The 20,757-nt window shown below is 35.7% G+C and overlaps 4 protein-coding genes across 4 annotated transcripts; 1 reads left to right on the forward strand and 3 right to left on the reverse strand.

The window, feature by feature from the left end:
• Positions 1 to 305: 305 nt before the first annotated feature.
• Positions 306 to 1,154, forward strand: LOC114180892 (protein MAIN-LIKE 2-like). Its single transcript, XM_028067186.1, has 3 exons — positions 306 to 593; positions 670 to 1,070; positions 1,139 to 1,154. The coding sequence occupies exons 1-3, from the start codon at positions 306 to 308 to the stop codon at positions 1,152 to 1,154; spliced, it is 705 nt and encodes a 234-aa protein (XP_027922987.1).
• A 1,208-nt stretch (positions 1,155 to 2,362) lies between these two features.
• Positions 2,363 to 5,408, reverse strand: LOC114180894. Its single transcript, XM_028067188.1, has 4 exons — positions 4,084 to 5,408; positions 3,031 to 4,006; positions 2,751 to 2,942; positions 2,363 to 2,634 (listed from the first exon to the last, which is right to left on the reverse strand). The coding sequence occupies exons 1-2, from the start codon at positions 5,406 to 5,408 to the stop codon at positions 3,118 to 3,120; spliced, it is 2,214 nt and encodes a 737-aa protein (XP_027922989.1). The 3' UTR covers positions 2,363 to 2,634; positions 2,751 to 2,942; positions 3,031 to 3,117.
• LOC114180893 lies at positions 2,470 to 2,909 on the reverse strand. Its single transcript, XM_028067187.1, has 2 exons — positions 2,751 to 2,909; positions 2,470 to 2,634 (listed from the first exon to the last, which is right to left on the reverse strand). Exons 1-2 carry the CDS (start codon positions 2,907 to 2,909, stop codon positions 2,470 to 2,472), a joined length of 324 nt encoding a protein of 107 aa, XP_027922988.1.
• Positions 5,409 to 10,671: 5,263 nt separating the features above from the next.
• LOC114180895 lies at positions 10,672 to 14,857 on the reverse strand. The gene is made up of 4 exons (XM_028067189.1): positions 13,729 to 14,857; positions 12,942 to 13,337; positions 12,797 to 12,844; positions 10,672 to 12,113 (listed from the first exon to the last, which is right to left on the reverse strand). Exons 1-4 carry the CDS (start codon positions 14,855 to 14,857, stop codon positions 10,672 to 10,674), a joined length of 3,015 nt encoding a protein of 1,004 aa, XP_027922990.1.
• Positions 14,858 to 20,757: the final 5,900 nt, after the last annotated feature.

The raw sequence follows: 20,757 nt of genomic DNA on the forward strand, positions 1-20,757 counted from the left end.
TATTTATTTATTTTTTTGAAACGGATTGTGTAATCCGTTTCTGTATTTTTTTTTTTTGAAACGGATTGTGTAATCCGTTTCTTTGTATTTAATTTTTTTTTTGAAACGGATTGTGTAATCCATTTCTGTATTTTTTTTTTGAAACGGATTGTATAATCCGTTTTTTTATTTTTATTTTTATTTTTTTTGAAACGGATTGTGTAATCCGTTTCTGTATTTTTAAATTTTTTTTTCACGTGGGATCTGTTTCCCCTTTTTATTTATTATTTATTATGTATTAATTTGTCTTTTATTTAATTATAGATATGGTCAGGACACGAGGAAATATGTCTAGACGTGGTTCAAATGATGCACCCGAGAGTTCCAGACAGGGTGCTGCACGAAAGAGACCGACAGCATCGGCTCGTAGAAGGGGTCAGCATGAGGCTAATGTCGTTGAGGATGACATTGTTGAGAATGAGGTTCCTGACGTTCATCGGGAGGACGAGCAGGTCATTGATAACGACGGTGGAGGATTTCCTGGTGGGCCGTATGATACATCTTTATTGACGCAGTACCAGGATCATGTTGCACGCATGATATGGGATGGTCAGGTCAGTAAGAAGTTTTTATATAGGTTTAATTTTATTGTTGTTAAGTATTTTTATTGTTGTTTGTTTCTTCTGGTAGGATCGAGCTGTGAAAGTGGTCTCCCATATTAAAAAAGTTAAGAAATTAGGACGTCCTCACCCTGCTGTTGCACCTTTTGTGTTAGCTTCTGGATTATCGCCTTTGTGCGATATTTTATATGAATATATCGATCTTGGGTTAGTATTGGGTTTCGTGGAGAGATGGCATCCCGAGACTAATACTTTTCATTTACCCATTGGGGAGATGACCATCACTTTGGATGACGTATCGTCACTTCTCCATCTTTCCATCAGTGGAAACTTTTGCTCCACTGAAAATCTGGAATATGAAGATTCTGTTCAGATTTTGACGACACTTCTTGGTGTTGACCGGGCCATGGCATGTGTGGAGCTGAATCAAAGTCGGGGTGCACAAGTCCGACTGAGCTGGTTGAGAGACTTGTATGATAGCTGTTGTGAAAACGAGCTATGGGAGTTTGCTGCACGTGCATATCTTTTGCACCTTGTAGGGTGCACGATATTTGATAACAAAAGCGCCACCTATGTTCGTACACATTATCTCGAGCTATTTAGAGATCTTTCCACATGTCGTACATATGGTTGGGGAGTTGCTGCTCTTGTCCACTTATATGAGCAGCTAGGAGATGCCAGCTTTGCAAATACAAAGCAATTAGCTGGATATCTACCTCTTCTGCAGGTACCCATTTATATAACATTTTATTCTTTATTTCACTTGTTTTTAGTTTTATATGATAATGGTTAAATGAAATATTATTTGATACAGGCTTGGATATACGAGCACTTCCCTACATTGGGAAGGAAGCAAGTACGGGATACATATGTGGAGACCGAACCCCGTGCTCTACGTTATGTCACTGGACGCGCCATTTCCGCTATAGCTGATGTTAGAGTCTAGTTGGATGGCTTGACATATGATGGGATGATTTGGAACCCATATGTAGCACACAGAGCTGCACGACAACTGGTAACACATAGCATGTTTTCTGGCTTCCTGAGGGTTGGGACCGTCGTACAACGTCATTTGCCTGAGCGTGTGTTGCGACAATTTGGCTTCATCCAGCCTATTCCACGACCGCCTAGTTCGGTTCCCATGATGGACTTTGAGGCTATTGATGATCGGTGGAAAAAGCACGAGCAGTTTTTTGTACATCAAGTGGTCCAAGCACCAGCTCCCTTTTCATGTTCGGATGGATATTTGCAGTGGTTTAGGAGAGTCTCCCATCCATACATTTTACGTGGAGCTGAGGCCGACCGACCTAGCCTTGTACTTGTGCCCCGACTTCGTCGGAATTTGCCAGATGACATAACAGTTCAGAGGACGTCACCGTCATCATCTTCCAGTGGTTTATTGGTATGTCACACATTTAGTTGTTAATATTATTAGTAACTATTAATATTTGACATTAACTTGTTATTATGACAGGGTCTCGTGAAACACATTGTAGGTGGTCTTCAGCGGATGATAGACTGTAGAGATGTTACTGAGGGCACAGTTGCCTGGGATCGCACTCATGAGTTATTGCAGATGGCTCAAGATGGACTTGAAGAGGAAGAGACTAGAGGAGGACGTAGAGTTCGAGGTCGACGACCATCTACGTCTGGATAGTCGATTTATTTGTATTTGATGTTAGAGTTGACATTTGTATTGGATTTTATGTTAAGATATTTCATCTATATATGGTATTTTATATTAAGTTCTTTAATGTTAGCAATGAGGCCAAAATATATCCGTCCCTTGGCCAAAGGAGTTAGAATTTTATATATTGGTAAAATAATTACAAACTACAACAGTGAAATACTTAAATACAATCAACAAATATCAGTCTTCCATGAGATCTACATAACTACGATCCACTATGTGTAAATCTAGGAATGCTTGCATCCTATCTCTATAAAATGATGCCCACCCTTTTGCCTTTGGGTAACGATTGCTAGATGATATGATATCCACTGTCGGTAATGGACAGCCTTCTTGTAGACGAACCTGTAAATACGCAATTAGTCAATAGAGAAATAAAGTTATTTATAAAAATAATATATATATATATATATATATATATATATATATATATATATATATATATATATAAACATATATACCTGAACAAAATGAGAATTGTAAACATGTCCGATACAAATTAGTCGATGTTGACTTTGCGAAGTAGGTGGGGATGTACGAAGTGGGAATATAGTCAAATTCTGAACTGATGACAAGCACACGAGGATTACATTATACCGATTAGCAATCGCATACCCCATGTCTGGTATAGTCATCCACTTGTCTCGATTAGCCTGTATATAATTAATTAGATTATAATAAAACAAAATCATAAAAAACTTGTAATACATAAATTTCAACAGTGGTGTATAGAAGTTATACCCCTGATGGTGATTGAACTAGCAAAGACTTTCTCAGTTCTTCCAGACGATCATAGCCTCCAACTAACGTTGCATATTCATCTCGCCATTAGCTAAGTTCTTTGTATAGATCATGTCTGATTAGAGGCCACGACTCCTCACCCATACCCAACAATGCAGCAATGCATCTATATCCACAATGACCGTCCGCCACAACATCGACAACATCGAGTATATATGGATGAAAAACAGGATTGAACTGTTCTAGCATGGGTATTACTTTCTCTTCAATTACACGTTTGCTCTTCACCTTGTTTTCTGTTTTTGCAACAAATGTGTCTTGTCTTGAGGACTCTATGAAGGCGTCCACATGCTCAAAATAGGAGGGATCACGTTTGGTTGACTTCTTTGATCTATGACTCTTAGCTGCACCTTTCGTCTTAACTTTACTCGGTGGTGGTAACATCGATGTCATGGAAGGGCTAACTATGTCAAGTAATTTATGTTTTATGGTCACTTTTCCTGCAATATCAACTTCTTTGAAAAGATTAAGCAGTAGATCAACCTCCCTCTGAATAGATAATTGCCCTTCAGATTGTGAAGACGAGACATTGGAGAAGCTCAACCTAGTCCACATGACATGAATTTCTTGGAGAGGAATAATCCCAGGATCATATCGTGCTAATTCACACGCACATGGTAGACCATAAGTTTGTCTGAGAATGCAGCCACAACGACTACTATCGAATCCAATCTTCTTTACTCTTTCCAATTCTGGAGCAAGGAGTTCTAAGGCACATCTAGAAATATTACCCACTAATCTTCTATAACTCAATGCCTTGTAAGAGTCACTGATCAGATTTATACTTCTTTCAAAAGACGCCTTAATTTCGTTGTGTTGCAAGATAATAACGTTGTGAATTCCATCCCAACACGAACAAAGGTCTCCCATACTACTTCCAAGAACTTTCTTCAGACTCCAGTGAGCAGACTCAACCCTAGTACAATTTATACAAGGAAATCATATAAACCATTAATAAAAAAAATTTTAATTAATAGCAAAATACAAACATACCTGTTTGATGTTGTATTCCCCAAATGCATAACTTTGTTCGTCCATGCCTTCACAAAGAATTTCTTATAAGGAATGATCCACGAGTCGTTAACATATTCAAAGAATACAGGCCATGGCTGGCTAACAAGCTCAAGACGATGAACACACTCGTTGAACTTTAATTCATCTTCACAGTCCATGACATTCTCCCAGGCTTGAAGTACAACATCCCATGCGTCAACAGAATTTACTAACATTTTGCACTTTGCCTGCACATTTTTTTGAATGTGGAAACGGCATAGAAGATGATAACACTGAGGGAACACCATGCCAACAACATTCATTAGAGCAAGATCCCTATCAGTTACAATGACTTGTGGACCACCCTCGGACGTCATAAATAGACCTCTTAGCCTTTCAAGAGCCCAAATGAAATTATTTTGCTTTTCACTAGATAAAAATGCAAAAGCGGCCGAGAAAGTTAATCCCGTTGAGGTCACACCAACAATCTCAAGTAATGGCAACCGATATTTGTTGGTTTTATAGGTACTATCCATTAAGAACACAATGTTGAATGAATTTAACAACTTCACAGCATCAGGATGGGTCCAGAACAAATCGCTTACCACATCAGATTCATCAAGACATCTACTAAAATGGATGTAGTGATCACGTTCCAACATCAACATTAACTGTTGTAACTCAGTTCTTGAACCTCTTATTGAACGTTTGTACCTATATCTCGCATTATACACTTGCTTCAGAGTTGTAACATTACAATCATCTTTTTCTTTCAAAGTGAGAAGTATATTTGCAGGTTTGACTTGACTTTTGGTCATATCAACAAGCAACGACTGTTCAGTAGACTTCAACCTACCCGCATAGGGGTGACCAACTAGAGTAGAAGAGACATCGTGATTATGGTAACCACATTTTACGTTCAACACCCATCCCTCCCCTTGAGAGATGGGTCTCCCTCTCAATCTAAAGGGACAATCACATTTTCTTGTCCCAGATAAACTGGGTTCTGCATCAGACTTGTATTTTCTATATTTTCCACCTCTTTCACAACCTAATAATACATGGGTCTTTCTTCCTGGTTGTCCATTGTATTTATCCGATCTTAGAATAATAACGACAAACCCAAGATTATAAGCAACCCCTCTAATCCATTTAATTAAATCTTCACGTGTTGAGAAAATATCATCGGTTGTAAAATGAGATGTATAATCTTGTTCGCAGATATCATGAACAAAATCAGAAAACTCTGACATGAGACTACAATTTTGTTGAGAATCCGCTTGAGAATCCAAGAAACTCAAATAACTAAATTCATGCTCTTCCATAATGAACTATAATAAAAAAGAAATTTTAATAAGTAAATAACCCATCTAAATGCATAAAGAATGCAACACGTATCACAGAAAACGAGTGAATGCAACACGTATCAAAAATTGAAAACTAATTGCATGTTCATATTCAAAAATTGAAAACTAATTGCATGTTCATATTCATTGCATAATTTAAGTTAGAAAATTCACCAATCACACAGACTCACATTAAAAATTCACCAATAACACAATATACACACCAACACACAAAATCAAATTATGAAACGGAATACCATGAAACGGAATAGCTATTTCGTTTCACATCTTTAACACACGGATTATGTAATCCGTTTAGAAAAACAAAATTTTGGTTTCTATTTCATGTTCAAGTATGTGGACTTCAAGTGTATGATGTGTTGGACAAAACATCCATACAAATAAGGAGCGGAAATTTCAATTATTCAATTCTGATACATATGCAATGATACAAAATCATAATTTATACGAAACGGAATACAGAATCCGTTTCAAAACTGTATGAAACGGATTCTGTATTCCGTTTCATAAAAAAATTTGCAAATTTTTTTAGAAACGGAATACAGAATCCGTTTCATACAGTTTTGAAACGGATTCTGTATTCCGTTTCCCATACATTTTCAATTCCAAACGATTTCTTCAAACAAATTCAATTTACAAAGTATGAAGGCTAACCTGACCACTTGGAGGAGCTAACGCAGTTACTTAGAAGAACTTCCTTCAAAGAATCAACCTTCAATCACAATAATAATCACAATAATGCAGTCAGTGTGTGACAGAATGAACAAAAAAATAATCAAATGCATGAATAAACAAATGAGGATACAAACCTCTTCTAGGGACCACCAACGAACGAAGATACGAGGGACCACTGCAGAGAATGAAGGGCTGAAGCACTGCAGAGAATGAAGGGCTGAAGCAGGAGTGAGAGGGACCACTGCACAGAATGAAGGTCTGAAGAAGCACGAATGAAGGGCTGAAGTACGTATACTAACGTTTTGGGGGTGCAGCGAGGTTGACGCAGTAAATGAAATTTACTGCGTCCGTACCACTTTCAACCATTCTCAACCATTCTCACAGAATATTAAATAAGGGCAGAAATGTAAATTTTGGGGGTAGAGGAGATTTCTTGGAGGTGCAGGGAGAAGGACCCCTCCGGCTTTAATTAGTAAAGTCCATAACTAGTAGTCCATTAACTATTGGACCCCAATTTGTTAAAATCTTTCAATTAGGAACGTTCTACCTGCACCTCCAACACTCTCATCTGCACCCCCAAAGCTTTGTGTTGATCACTATAATATCCCTATTAGTAAAGTAGGTAACAGTAATTAATATAATTACTGAGGCTTGTTAGTGTTTGTTTGTTTTAAAGTGAACTCTTGCACCCTCTAATTCACTTACTCAAAATATTTTTTTCATTTACCTGGAAAATGAGAAAGATATATGTGTGCAGAAGCTCGAAGGAATATGATGAAAGAGCAAGTAACCAAAATGATGGAAGATGAAGGAAGATGTGTTTGAGAGGGGATGGGGGGTGTGAACAGTGGTAAAAGGTGAAAACTTCTTTTGGAAATTTCAGAATTATTTAGAGGTGCAAAAGAAAGTATTGGAGGTGAAGGAAGAAGACCCCTTCAATTATTAAATAGATTTTTTTCTTACACCGAGCCCAAACATTTACCCCTTTTTTTTAAGTGGGCCATGAACCCACTAAAATAACATACGTCGGAGGTGACCCCTAAGCGTATTTAAAAACGAGTCTGTAAAAAGTATATTTGAAAATTGATTTAAAAAAAATATATTTTTCCATCTATTTTTCTTTTAATATATTGGTACTTTAAATCTCTGCTTGGAAATTAAGAACTTAACTCAACCACTTACTGTATTTAAAACTTATTACATTTAAATATAATCTTATATCTATGAAAATCGTTTTATATTTTAATTATATCATGACTACGATATATTTATATTCATTAAAATGTTATTATAAGATTGTTTAATTTATTTATGAACACAAAAAAGAAAATTAGAATAAATCTCTATATTTGACAATTTTAAGTGTAATATGTCTAAGATACTTTTATAAAAGATACTTACACTTATATAATATGTCAAAGGAGAAAAGTAGCTTTAGGAAGTGAATTGGTTTCTAATTTAATTTTCTCGTAAAGTTTTTATTCATTTATATATAATGGTTACATTTTTAATTGATTTGAAAATTCTAATAAATCAAAGTGATTAATTTGTAAAAGAGTAAATAATTAGTTCAGTACAATAAATATATGATATATTTCGTTTTTAGTACGATGAAAAAAAAAACCCTCAACATCAATACAATAACGTTAAATATGTTCATTTTGTTTGAACTTTAAAATAATTAAATATTTGTTTGATTTTATGGATTGTTAAATATGTTTAATTAGAAAAAAGTTTTCATCAATATTAACCTCAAATGTTCACTTAATAAACATAGGTGACAATTAAAAAAAATAGTAAAATGCGTTTTTTGTTCTTTAAAAATTGTATCTAATCTATTTTTGAAATTTTAATAAATTTAGTCCTCCAACTTTATAGATGCGTGGATTTAATCCTTATAATTAAACTTTTTTTAAATTTATTTGATATTTTAAACGTATCTCATAATAGAATTTCAGTTGTTTACACAATTTGATCCATTTCTGTTACAATATTAACTGAGAAATGCGTTTGAAACGTCAAATAAATTTAACAAAATTTAATTAAAATAACTAATTTCACACACTTTTAAAGTTGAAAACTAAACTAGACCAAAATTTTGAAGAATGATTAATTCTTATTTTTACCGAAAGTTAAGGACAAACCATATATTTAACCTTTTAAAAAATATATTTAATTACATCAACAATTATTAAAGTTAATAATGTTATTATATTAATGATGTAATTTCTTTTTATTATTCTAAAAACAACATAAATAAATATTTGCTTCAATAAATGAATTATTTACTCATAAATTATAGGACACTAAAATGAAATCAACTAGCAAAAGATATTTTACTTTTATTTCATTATTGGTATGTAAAAGATAGACATAGTTTTATTATTGTTTGTGATTGTTGTGATTCTACTTTGTATGCAAGAGTTCCTCATCTGAAACACTGGAATTATGCATATATGTTTGTTTGGACCACGCTAGGTTCACTGAGACAGTGGGTTTGAATACGCACACATAGGGTTGCTTTAAATCAGTGGCAGTGAGATAATGTAACTCATCATAATCACCAAAAGATTCATCACACTCGTGGGACTAACTAAGCATCATAGGACCAGTTTCACATCAATATAAACACATGATCAAAGGAGAAAGTGGCATACACTTCATCAAAACCATACACACAACAAAAGGGAAAGCGATGGTCTGATCTTTTGTCAGCCAAGGCTACAAAAAGAGTTATTAAATGCGTGCATACCTTATTTTACGAGTCGATTCTATAAGATTTAGTTAGACTTAAACTTACTAACAGGGTACTAGAGTAGTCGTAAGTTTATTCTTACAAACTAGATTTATTGTTTGTTGGACATACCATGTCATTGGACATATCAAATATATATACATTGGCATGAATGAGTGTGTTGGAGTCCGCTCTTGCGGGTGGCAGCAATTTTCCCGTGGAGGAAGCGGCCGGGTGGGTCGAGTCACAATCGAATCATTGTGTTTGGGCTTATACGCTCTTAAGTAGAAAGAGTTATGTCTTGACTAATAGTTATTGCTTTTAGCCAAGTGATAAGTGTTCAATCCAACAATTGATATTAGAGTCAAGATCATGAGTTAGTTTGATTCCAAGCAAGTAATTGCATGATTAAAGTTAAGATGAATTTACTGTATATAAATTGATAAAAATCTCACTTACAAAAGATGAAATTATACTTAAAATTCACCTATTAAAAAAATACTTATTACGAAATTTTGCTTGTTATATTATGTTTTTAAGAATGAGGAAAAGTTAAAAATAACTTGTTTTGCATTAACTCATCAACATAAGATGGTAAGGAAATTAATTCGTTTTTGTATCAAAATTACCTTTTCTTTATTAGCAGCACTTTTCGTCTTCGTGACACATTTTTTAGTCTTTCACACAACAATATTCAGGTCCTTATTACTTCCTTCAAAGACACACCATCTCACCTGTTCAAAGGTCAAAATTTTTGTCTTTAAACTTATCACCAATAAAAAAATAAAAAGTTTATCTTTCAGCTGGTAATAATTTGTTCAGAGTGGAAGGAAAAGTTAATAGCAAAAACCAGATTAAGTATGAATACACAGAAGATACAGCTTTCTTACTTTTACGTTGATCTCATTCCTTTCACCTTTGTATGAAAACTTAAAAGAAACAAATTAATCTTTAATTATAAGACCGCGTGCAATCCCCATGCACAGATTTTGGTCATTAATATTCTTCATCCATACTCAAAGTAGCTTTCATGTTTCAATTCTTTTCTTCATTGTTTCTTTTTACTTTCCTAACATTGGTGAACTATGGAACACTTTAATCACAGTTATATGCAATGTTTTCTCTTACAAGTTTTATTCAAAATTTATTGCTAAATTAATACTCACTATATAAACCGTGTTTTTTTTAATAAACCATGTTTTTTTTCTTCTCTATGTTGGTGGTAAAAGAAGGAACACCGATGAAAAGATGAAGCTTCTTTCTCACCTGTGAACACACTTTCAATTCTCAAGATTCTCAGCCACCACCAGCCGCAATTTCCACTACCAACTCCAATGTCTACAAACACATCTAAAATGTTAAAAAAAGGTATGCATTTATTTACTTTAGTTTTAATTTTAATTTTTTTATTTTATTACTTTACATTGATGAGTTACTACATTAAATTAGACAGATAAGACTGCATTCATCTTTAATGTTGTATGAAAAATAGTTAACACTTATCTGTACGAAGAAAAATTATAATGGCATTCGGAATTATTGAATTAAAAGCTTCTAAAAATAAAGTCAAACTTCCAATGAATGAGAAACAGTGACATGTTCCAAATAAAATAAAAAAAATCCATAACAAATAACATTATTTGAAAAAAAATCATTTTCCCTTTCAAATTCTCAAATCAAATAATATCCAATGCCAAAAAAGTTACATATCCGAACCTAGACCAACAACGACATTATTCTCTGGGACTCATCTCTCAACGCATTAAATTAAAAACAACCAACCAAACAATGCCTTTCCATTCTCATCATCAATCACATCATCATGACTCCCCCGGCGGCGGCTGACAGCGATGACTGCAGCTGCAGCAGGTGGTGGTAGCAGTCCGCCGCCGTGGGCCTCTGCTCCGGGTTCTGCTCCATGCACCGATTCTGCAACTCCCTCAGCATCTTCGGCACCCCTCCCAACCCACACGTCCTAATCAAGTTCCCCACTCCCCACACATCCACCTTCACCCCATGCAACCCCCGTTCCATCTCCGGCGCGTTCCCACCACGCGTCCCTGACACGTGTCCCTTCAGCTCCGGCGCTCCCGCCGCCTCGTCAAACCCGCACACAAACCACTCCTCCCGATCCCTCCGCCGCATCACTTTCTCCCACTTCAAATCCCTATGCATGAACGACAAGTCGTGTAAAGCCACCATCGCCTTCGTCACGAACTTCAATGCCTCCACCAACTCCTCGCAGTTCCCCGGCTTCACACGACACCCTCTTGGCTTAAACGACAACCCCAGTTCCCTCTCCGAAAAACCCACCATAACCTCTGCATGCGGTATCCTGTGGTCCAGAATCTCGTAAACCTCCTTCACCGCCATCCACTTCCGCTTCTCCATAAACACCCTCGTGCACGTGCTCGGCGTCACCTCCGTCACCACCCCGTTACCGTAGCAAACCCTCTCGAAATCACTGTACGTAAACCCCTTGCAGTTGCTTGTACTCGCGCAACGCTTACTCAACAACGCTAACAACAACCCTATTCTGAAACACGGAACCAAAGCTTTCAGCTTTTCCACTGGGGTGCTCAAGTTCACTTCGTGTAAATCGGTGCGGTTGATTATTCCATCCTGCGACCTACTCAGCGCGCAAAACGTCACTGTGTTGGCCACCGCGTAGTATCCGAGAATGTACGGAAGATCCATGTAGGTCCACATGAGTTTCCCCACTAACGTCGTTGATGGATTGGGTTGCGACTCTTTTAACTGGTGCGTTTCTTCGCCTCTCCAGAGACAGTAATTGTTGACGAAACCGGTTACGTTAGGCCATTGGTCTTGCAACATGGACTGGTTCGTCGATTCTGGTGGCGGTGACGTGGGTTTTCGGATTAGGGTCAGTTCTTCGGGGCAGAACTTTTGGATGACGCGGTTGATGCACTCGTCCCAGAGGGGGATAAAGGAGTCGCGGCTTGATGACGTAGCGAGGGAGAGGCTAGGGTTGTGGGTGCGGATGATGGGGCCCACGATGTCGTACATTATGGTTCTGCAGTCCAAGGGCTCGGGTGTGGTCGTGAAAAAGAGTTCCTTCCCTTGGGGAAGTTCCTCGTACACATCTCTTCGGAGAGGAAAACGTAGGTCTTCCGGTGGTGGCTCTTGTAGGTGACGCTTTAACTCGTACAGGCTTGGGAGGGTTTGTGGTGACGCACGTAACAGACATTCCATGTAGTATTCTGTTGGGTCTCGAAAATCCAATGTAGCAATCGCTGCAACACCAACACAGTATAATAATTCTCTGATCAATTTCACATGATAATGTAACTACAAGAAACTTGGTAAACTACTCCTTCAGTGTGTTGTCATTTTTTGTTTAAGACTAAACTTCGGAACTGATTCTTAAAGTGACTACTTCCTTTAGCATTGTCTTCTTAAGTTATGCAAATACAAGACATATCCCAGACAGATTTATAATACTGCCAAATACTGTAATTTTTAAAATCTTAGGTGCTTTTAAATTGCTATGAAAAAGGATTGTTTCATAACAAATTGATAAACATTCAATGCTTACGGATTAGTTAAATAGCTTTATTACTTTAGGGTTATCTAACCGGCATTGAGAAACAATTAAATAGCGGACAACAAAACTGATACTGTTCTACGATATCTTTTTTAATGGTTTGTCAATGTTTAAATTAGAAGAATAAGTATATTTAATAATCTTAAGAACATGAAATAAGCTCATACTAAGATGAATGAAATACAAAAGATATTAATAAGTTATAAAAAAAAGATTAGAATGATTGAGATAGGAATGAATACTTTTGTTGTTATCGCTGAAAGTTTCCTTCATTTTTTGTAAATTGAAAATATCAAATAAGAGGTTATTTAGAGAGAGTACTGGTAAGAACATGGAGTGAGGGTAGTGACCACTGGGAAAAAGAGCACTCACATCTAATGGGAAGTGCTTTGGAGGGAAGTTGGACTCTTTCAGCAAAACCTGGGAAAGAGGGACAATAAAACAGTTAGATAGAATCCTAGAATATGTAAAACAAGGCAACGTAGTTTAATTTAAGGAAACAGGTTTGGTTTGGCACCAGAAGAATCTGAGGCTGGGGAAGACTTTCTTCTGCCAAAAACTTTGACTTGCTGTCCCGAAACGAATCTGTCAACAGAAAAACCTTTCAGAGGCCCATCTTCGAAATATTCCATAGGACAAGGCACCATGGCATCATCAAAGCAAGTGAGTTCATCCGCGTTCAAAAAGCTAGAAGATTGAAGCCTCACTCTCCCTCTATGTATTTCTCCTTCTTCTGCCCATAAACTCACTGATTCCTCCCATGTCATTCTTATCTTCCCTATCCTACGGAGCTCTTTAGATGATGAAGAAGAGCCTGAAACATCCAAGAGTGTGTCTAACCCTAATAAACCCCCTCTTGAGCCATGAAAGAAAGGTTCAACCCCACTTGTTATGGCCAATTGTTTCGTCGTAGCTGCAACAATAACAAGATGGGTGAATAAAAAGACAAGCTTGGAACATTGATAACGGACACTGATAACGTTTCCATTTCTCATTTTCTAATACATTATTCTTCCCTATAAGGGTGGTAAACAGTGCTTTTAGTTGTAAAGGACAGAGAATCGAATGAAATATACTGTTCCTTTGAATCCTTCACGAATACATCAGAATCACTGTGCATTCCATAAAAGGGGAAGCAGAAAAACTACAAATGAACTAAAGAACAGAAACTTTATTGTGTGTGAAATTACGTTGGCAAAGTGCATTGAAGATTAGGTGGTGAAGGAAAGATGGGGGGAACTGAAATAAAACCAAAAAGTAAGATATTGTGATTTCCCATTTTGATGCTTCAACTATCTACAAACCTGAGAGAGGGGTTTCATCATCTTTGAAGGGTCGAGGTGGTGGTGGAAGAGCTCTTGCAGCTGTTCTAGCTTCGTCTCCTGACACAAAAGATGAACCTGCCCTGCCATGAGAAGATCTCATTCTGGACCCCATGAACTGTGCAAGTTCTTCAAAAACATCTTCATCAAAAGAAGCTGGGAGTCTATGTAACTTTCTCTCATACGGTGAAAGCCTGAAATAGCTCTTCCCAATTTGTTCCCTTTCACCCCCTCTTTCCCATTCGTATACTTTTCTGAACTCACCTAACATGTTATCCCATTTAGTGCCTGCAGTTTTAGCATCTCTATTGACCCCATGCCTCTTGAGAAACTCAGCCACTTCCTTATCCTTATCAGCCCTAGTTTTTCCTCTCGTGATTCCCAATTCCGCTTGATGTTGTTGTTCTGCCCTTGAAGAAGATTCAGATCCACCACCACCACCACCACCTCCTTGGTACTGTTCCTTCCAAGCCCTTGCCAGCCACAGCATTTCGTTGGGCTTCCAAACTGGGCTCACATATTTCCCCTTTCTGAGTTGCTGGTGAACTTGCTCTCCCTCTTGCTTGCTCCCTTCTTGGCCAGAACCTCCCGAGAGTAATGGGAGAGAGTGAGTTGGAGAAGAGGAAGTGTCAGATGAAGAAGCTGTTTGTGTCTGGGGTTGTTGTGGATTTGATGAAGTGTGTGTGGTTGGTGAAGGGCTTGATTCTGTGGTGGGAAGCATGGCCATTTGGGACTGTTTCGGCTGCGCAGGAGGGGATGGTAGAAGCTGCTTCCATTGTCCACTATATCTGGGTCTCTTGGGGTTCAGTGTCTCAAACTGAGGCTCATAGGGTGAAGAGCTTGCACCGCTGGAAACATACAAAGGACTAGAAATGAAAGGGGGTGCTCCAGTCACAACCACAACCGGCGATAATTGTTGATGGTGGTGGATTGGCCTAACTTCTGTGATAGCTTCCTCACGCGGGGCTTTAGGAGAAGATGAAATCTGCTGAGTTTGTTGTTGTTGCTGCTGTGTTTGTTGTTGTTGGTGGTGAAGGTGAGATTGAGGTTGAGGCTGTTGAGGTTGTTGTTGTTGCTGCTGCTTCTTGGTTGTGTCTCCCTTGTCGCCCATTATGGAGTAATGGGCCCTATGAAAGAAGGGGTTTTGACAAGAGAATGAGACACAAAGAAGGAAGTTAATTAGGAATCGGAACAAGTGTGGTAGTAGTAGTAGTAACAAGGAGGTGGCTATGCTTGCATTGAGGTTGAACTAGGTTGGGTTGAAGTTTAGTTTTTGAATTAATGGGGGGTGTTTGTTTTTTGTATTTGTTGGGGTTGTGGGTGTGACATGTTCTCAAAAGGGTTTTGAATGCGCTTGTTGGCTTGATAGATGGATGATGGCACTTCTGCCATATCTTCAAAAGGGAAAGTCACAAAGTAGAGAGGATCGCAGCGAGCAAAAGCAAACATCCGAAACGATGAAAAGTAGCAACAGAAAGGAGAAAGAACTAAAAAGTCAAGAGAGTGTGTGGGAACTGCCGTGAATAAGACGGTTCGGTTTGTGTTTTTTTATTTATTTCCCCTTTTCTTTTATTATCATTAACCCTTTTGTAATTAAGTGTAGAAACATAGAAACAGCACCGTTGTTGTTTTGATGTGTCATTCTTGACAAGTTAAAGAGAGAGAGAATGCAGTGTGGTGTGGTGTAAGTGCATGATTAGAGAGGGGGTGTGATGATTGTACTAGCTCTGAAAAACGCGGCTCTAAGAACAATTTACATTGTTTTTTTTTTTTTACTTTTAGAATTTTGCATTTATGTTGTGTTTTGGGGTGAAGTTATTGGTTAAGTAACATCATTGAATGTGTGTTTGTTGTTATGTTTTTTGTGATGTTTGAGAGTTGAGAGAAAGAGATGTTGGTTCGTTCCCGCGCAGAGTGGAGACTTGAGTGTGCGAGTGAGGTTTTTGGAAAAATGGGATAATTAGTGAGTGTTGTTTGTTTTTGGGGTTTGTGAGAGTAAGATAGAGACTTCACGAATCGATGCCTCTGCCCCAATAAGAGACTTTGCCTATGACAATTTTGGCTCTGTCCTATTTTTCTTCCATTTTTTTTCTTTTTTCAAATACAATTTTTTCTCTTCTTTCTCCTCCACCTGTCCCCTTTCCATTTCTAGGGTTTTCTTCATTTGCAAGCAAGTACTGTTACTGGGTCTCATTTTACTCCTTCACTGCTTCTTCTTCAAAAAAAAAGAAGAAAAAAAGAACACATTGTGAATAATTCAGCCATAGCTAGCTTCTATCCTGCTGAGAATTGAGAATTTAGTGTGTTTGTTTGTTTTTTCTTGAGTTTCACATTTATGTCTTTCAAATTCATATAGCAAATAAAAATGAAGTTTAAGTTGTATTGTAGTAATTGAATTGCTTAGGACAAGTGAAGTGTCTCTGTCCTTGTATTAATTGTGTAGGTGTTTGAGTACGAACTTTAGGTTCAAACCCCACTTAGCACACTTTGTCAATTTCTAACTTTAACTATTGCACGGATATACCTTTTTTTTTCATCTCACTTTGCACAAATTTATGTGAAAAATGCCTTTCAACGTTGTAATTTTGTATTTTTTTTAAATATTCATTTTTTTTCTTATAATGACTAGGCTTTGTCAATCAAATGTGAATCGATGATCTTGCACATAATATCTAATTTTCCTATCACTAAGCCCAGTGTCTTCATTTACATTCTATTTTGTTTACATTTTTATATCCCACTTTTTTTTATGATTATATTTTTCATTTTTCTCGGTTTTCAATTTTTTTATTCATTATTTCACATATTTAATATTTCTTTCCTTCAAGTGACAACTTCAACTATTAAACATCCTATGTACAAATATTATAAACGAACACCTTTAATAGTAAATTTGGAGTTGGGTCTTGATGATGCAATGCAGATAATACTCCCATAAAACTTATATTTCATGCATTAAAGGAGTAAAGGTTAAAATCTAATTAGAACAATGTCAACTAACACAGAAAAAAAAAATCTCTCTCTATTTTTTACTAATATATATATATATATATATATATATATATATATATATATTTCTATTTTATTTATTTTTCTCAAACTTTAGTAACAGAAAATAGAAGAAAAAAAAGAAAAAAATTGACCATAGTACTCACTCCTTATCCACTGATATGATGAAAATTTTGGACTATTACTGTACATTTTGCTTCTTCATTATTACCTATTTTTACCTTTTTTTTATCAGAGCATTTCTCATAATTCTTCAATTTTTTTCTATTTTGTTTTTATTTAGCCTTTTGTTTTTGTCTGAAATAAGACAAATACAAGAAATGGAAAAGAAGATATAAAAAGAAAAATGAAAAAAAAAAATATTATTTAACTAAAAGAATAAATGAAAATAGAGATAGTACCATAAAGGAAAATAGTATAATAAAAAAATTAATTAGTTATCATTATTATTATAAAAAAATAAAAATTATTGTAATCGAATCACTCGAATAGAGTTTCTGGAATAAATACTTTTTTAGTACAATAAAAATTGATATATTTTATTTTAGTACAATAAAAGAATCATATTTTTAATACAATAACTTTAAGTATTCTGTTTTATAAAGAAACTATTATGCAATATTTTTTTTAACAATTACTACGTGTTTAATTTACTCAATCATTTAAAAAAAATATCAAAATACTTATTATACTAAATAAATTATTTATCCTAAGGTTTAATTAATCGGATGATACTCACTCTCATTTGGATGTATCGGTTTGGTACCCGCTTTTAAAAATGTTCAATTGAGTATCAACTCTTGAAAAGATGCCTCAATCATGTTTCTTTTAGAAAAAAAAGTATTAACGTTGTTAACGATATTGATATTTAAAATGACTTACAAAATTAAGTATTGATATTTATATTAAAATTTAATGGTAAAAGTCATAAATAAAGTTAACGGCATTAACAATTTTTGTCTGTAAAGGACTTAGTTGAAACATTTTTTCAAAAGTTGAGACTCAATTGACATTTTTTAAAGCGAGTACCAAACTGACACATCTGAACGAAAGTAAGTATCATCCCACTAATTAAACTTTATCCTAACTTTTAAAATCAAGTGTATATATAATTAATTATATTATCTTTCTAAAAATGTTTTTTTTATTCTTTTTTTCTTACAAGTTTGTATTTTTTTTTTTTTTCATTTTCCCTCCCCATTTCAAAACTTGTTCTGACGATGATGAAATTTTCTAAAAAGCATATGGAGTCCAGGGTTTCGTATTTCATTTACAAAAATAGAGGAAAAAATGCAAATATAAATAATAATTGTGGTTGATGAAAACAAAAATCTCATATAATTGATTATCATCATCTTCTTTATATTTCAATTATCTCACTGTTATAATTAATTATTTTTTCCCTTCACTAATATGATAGATAACAATCGATTTGATAACGAAAATGCAAAGAAAGAGACGGTAAATATGTTGAATATATTTGAAAAACATGGTTAAAACAAAATTTACCAAGAAAAGTAGTGAAAAATGTTAATAATAGCTTGAACTTTTGTAGTTCCTATATGAGTAGTGTTACCCTAATAGCCACTCTTGTCTTGTTTAGAAATGGCTACAACACAATTTTTCTACTTTGGCAGCACTCTCAAACTAAAAACCAAAACCCAACCCAATCACCTTTGTCTGCCAATACCCAAACATTTTTATTTTTTTCTTCCTGCTTCCTAAAAGTAAAACTCCCCACACCTATCAAAATTCTCAAAATTATACATTATAAAAATTATATAAATGGTGTGAAAAGTTTTAAATCTATTTTATATTATATATTTTAAATCATTAAGTTTAGCAAGTTCTATTTTAGGTATCTTCTCCTTTAAATAACAATTTATTTTTCAAAATAGTTGAATATACATTTTAATAAAATTTAGTTTTGTTGAGATATTTTGTTAAGATATTTTCCCAAAATAGATTAGAGAAGTTTGTAATGAATGAAGATTAATTATCTATATATTAAAGTTATGATTTTCTATTTTTAATTATGTTTTTACAGTTTAGTGGGGTTTTTGTTGGCAGGGGGAGCTTTTCTTCCATAAACAAAGATCAATTTTGATGATGTCTACTTATCTAGGATAAAACATAGCTTGATCTAATTAGAGTATGCATTAGGAATTAGCTTTTCTTGTTCAATTGTATTTCAGGTTTGCTGTGTAACTCTGTATGCGATTAGCTCTGTGACTAAGAGATTAGCTGTGAGTATTGTACTAAGTAAGTGAAAACATACTCACGATAATCGATTAGATAAATGGCTAATTGAATTAGTGACAGCAAAAACCTTAGTATAAAAGCTGTTTTGTAATCTGTTTTGAGTCTGGATTTTTTGGAGAGATTACGCTGTCTGCATCTAACAAAGAGCCATCTGATAGACACAAGAACTTCAGAAGATTCTGCAATTACCTAAGCACAGATCCAAGAATGTTTGATGGTTGACTCTACCATAATGGATCTTGCTTGATTCAAGAAGCTTCAAGTCAAATCTGCACAACATAGGTGTTTTCGTTTCTTGTTTTGCTTTCTGTATCTTTGTTTACAGTAGCTTCAGTGATTGAAGTGTGGACCTAGGTGCAATTGTGTGGATGCATTGCTCCTAGGGGGAGTTCTTGATTGTTGAATCAAGTTCTTGGGTGTTTGGGGTAGAATTACATAGGTGTGCTTGTAATTCTTGAAACCTTTGTGTTTAGTGGAATCCTCCTAAGTGCATTACTTAGGAGAAGACTGGATGTAGATTCGCCTTGAATCGAACCAGTATAAATTGTGTGTTTTGATTCCTCTTCTCTGTGTGTTTGATTAACTAAGTTTTAAACCTTAAAGAATCCTTCAAGATTCACTTTAAACAAGTAAGAAACTCATTAATCAACACAGATCCACTTGTGGTTAAGAATATTACACAGATCTGTTTTAACAATTGGTATCAGAGCTGGTTAATCGCACGCTAATCGATTAGAAAGATCCTGTTATGTCTAATACATCTCAAACCTTTGCTGAAGGGGCATCCATTAACAGGCCCCCTCTGTTTGCTGGGGAAAACTATCCCTTCTGGAAAATTCGAATGAAAATATTTCTTGAATCAGTAGACAAAGGGGTATGGGATGCAGTGGTGAATGGACCTTTTAAACCAACTAAAATAGTGGATGGAGAGACTTTTCCTAAAGAATTCTCACAATGGACCCCTGATGAGAATAAGAGGGCACATTATGATGTTAGAGCCAAAAATATTATATCTTCTGCACTAACTTTGGATGAATTTTACAGGGTATCTGTGTGTGAATCCGCCAAAGAAATGTGGGATGTTTTGGAGGTCACCCATGAGGGCACAAATGAAGTCAAAAGGGCAAGGAAGAATACTCTCATTCAAGAGTATGAGATGTTCAGAATGAAGACAGGAGAAAGCATCTGTGATGTGCAGAAAAGATTTACACATATAGTAAATCATCTTCTAGCTCTTGGCAAGACTTTTGACAAAGAGGAACTAAATATCAAAATCTTGAAGAGTTTAAATAGGACATGGCAGCCCAAAGTGACAGCAATTTCTGAATCTAGAGACCTCACTAGCATGAACATGGCCACTCTCTTTGGAAAATTAAGGGAACATGAATTAGAGCTTGGAAGACTCAAGGAAGAAGAGGATGGAGAAAAGAGGCACACTATAGCCTTGAAGAGTGCAGTGAAATCTGCAGTAAAACAGAAAAGGACAGATTCTGCAGATGACTCCAATGATGGAAACTCTGACAGTGAAGCCTTGAGCTTAATGGTGAAAAAGTTCTCAAAATTTTTGAAGTACAAGAACAAGACAAACAACAGTTATGCAGGGAACAAGAGGCAGACCAGATCTGGAACTCAAACCTGCTATGAATGTGGTAAGACATGACACATCAAAGCAGATTGTCCAGTGCTGAAAATGAAGCAGAAACTGGATGAGAAAAATGAGGCAGAGAAGCACATGAAGAA

The sequence above is a fragment of the Vigna unguiculata genome, chromosome 4 (assembly GCF_004118075.2).
Source record: "Vigna unguiculata cultivar IT97K-499-35 chromosome 4, ASM411807v1, whole genome shotgun sequence".
In the NCBI taxonomy this organism is placed as follows: Eukaryota; Viridiplantae; Streptophyta; class Magnoliopsida; order Fabales; family Fabaceae; genus Vigna; species Vigna unguiculata.

Coding starts and splice junctions, on each gene's coding strand:
- LOC114180892 (XM_028067186.1), top strand. CDS start 306: ATGGTCAGGACACGAGGAAATATGTCTAGACGTGGTTCAAATGATGCA. Junction 594..669: donor GCATGATATGGGATGGTCAG/GTCAGTAAGAAG, acceptor TTCTTCTGGTAG/GATCGAGCTGTGAAAGTGGT.
- LOC114180893 (XM_028067187.1), bottom strand. CDS start 2,909: ATGGGGTATGCGATTGCTAATCGGTATAATGTAATCCTCGTGTGCTTG. Junction 2,635..2,750: donor ACAATTCTCATTTTGTTCAG/GTATATATGTTT, acceptor GCGTATTTACAG/GTTCGTCTACAAGAAGGCTG.
- LOC114180894 (XM_028067188.1), bottom strand. CDS start 5,408: ATGGAAGAGCATGAATTTAGTTATTTGAGTTTCTTGGATTCTCAAGCG. Junction 4,007..4,083: donor GGGAATACAACATCAAACAG/GTATGTTTGTAT, acceptor AAATTGTACTAG/GGTTGAGTCTGCTCACTGGA.
- LOC114180895 (XM_028067189.1), bottom strand. CDS start 14,857: ATGGGCGACAAGGGAGACACAACCAAGAAGCAGCAGCAACAACAACAA. Junction 12,845..12,941: donor CCCAGCCTCAGATTCTTCTG/GTGCCAAACCAA, acceptor CCTCTTTCCCAG/GTTTTGCTGAAAGAGTCCAA. Junction 12,114..12,796: donor CAAAGCACTTCCCATTAGAT/GTGAGTGCTCTT, acceptor TTGGTGTTGCAG/CGATTGCTACATTGGATTTT.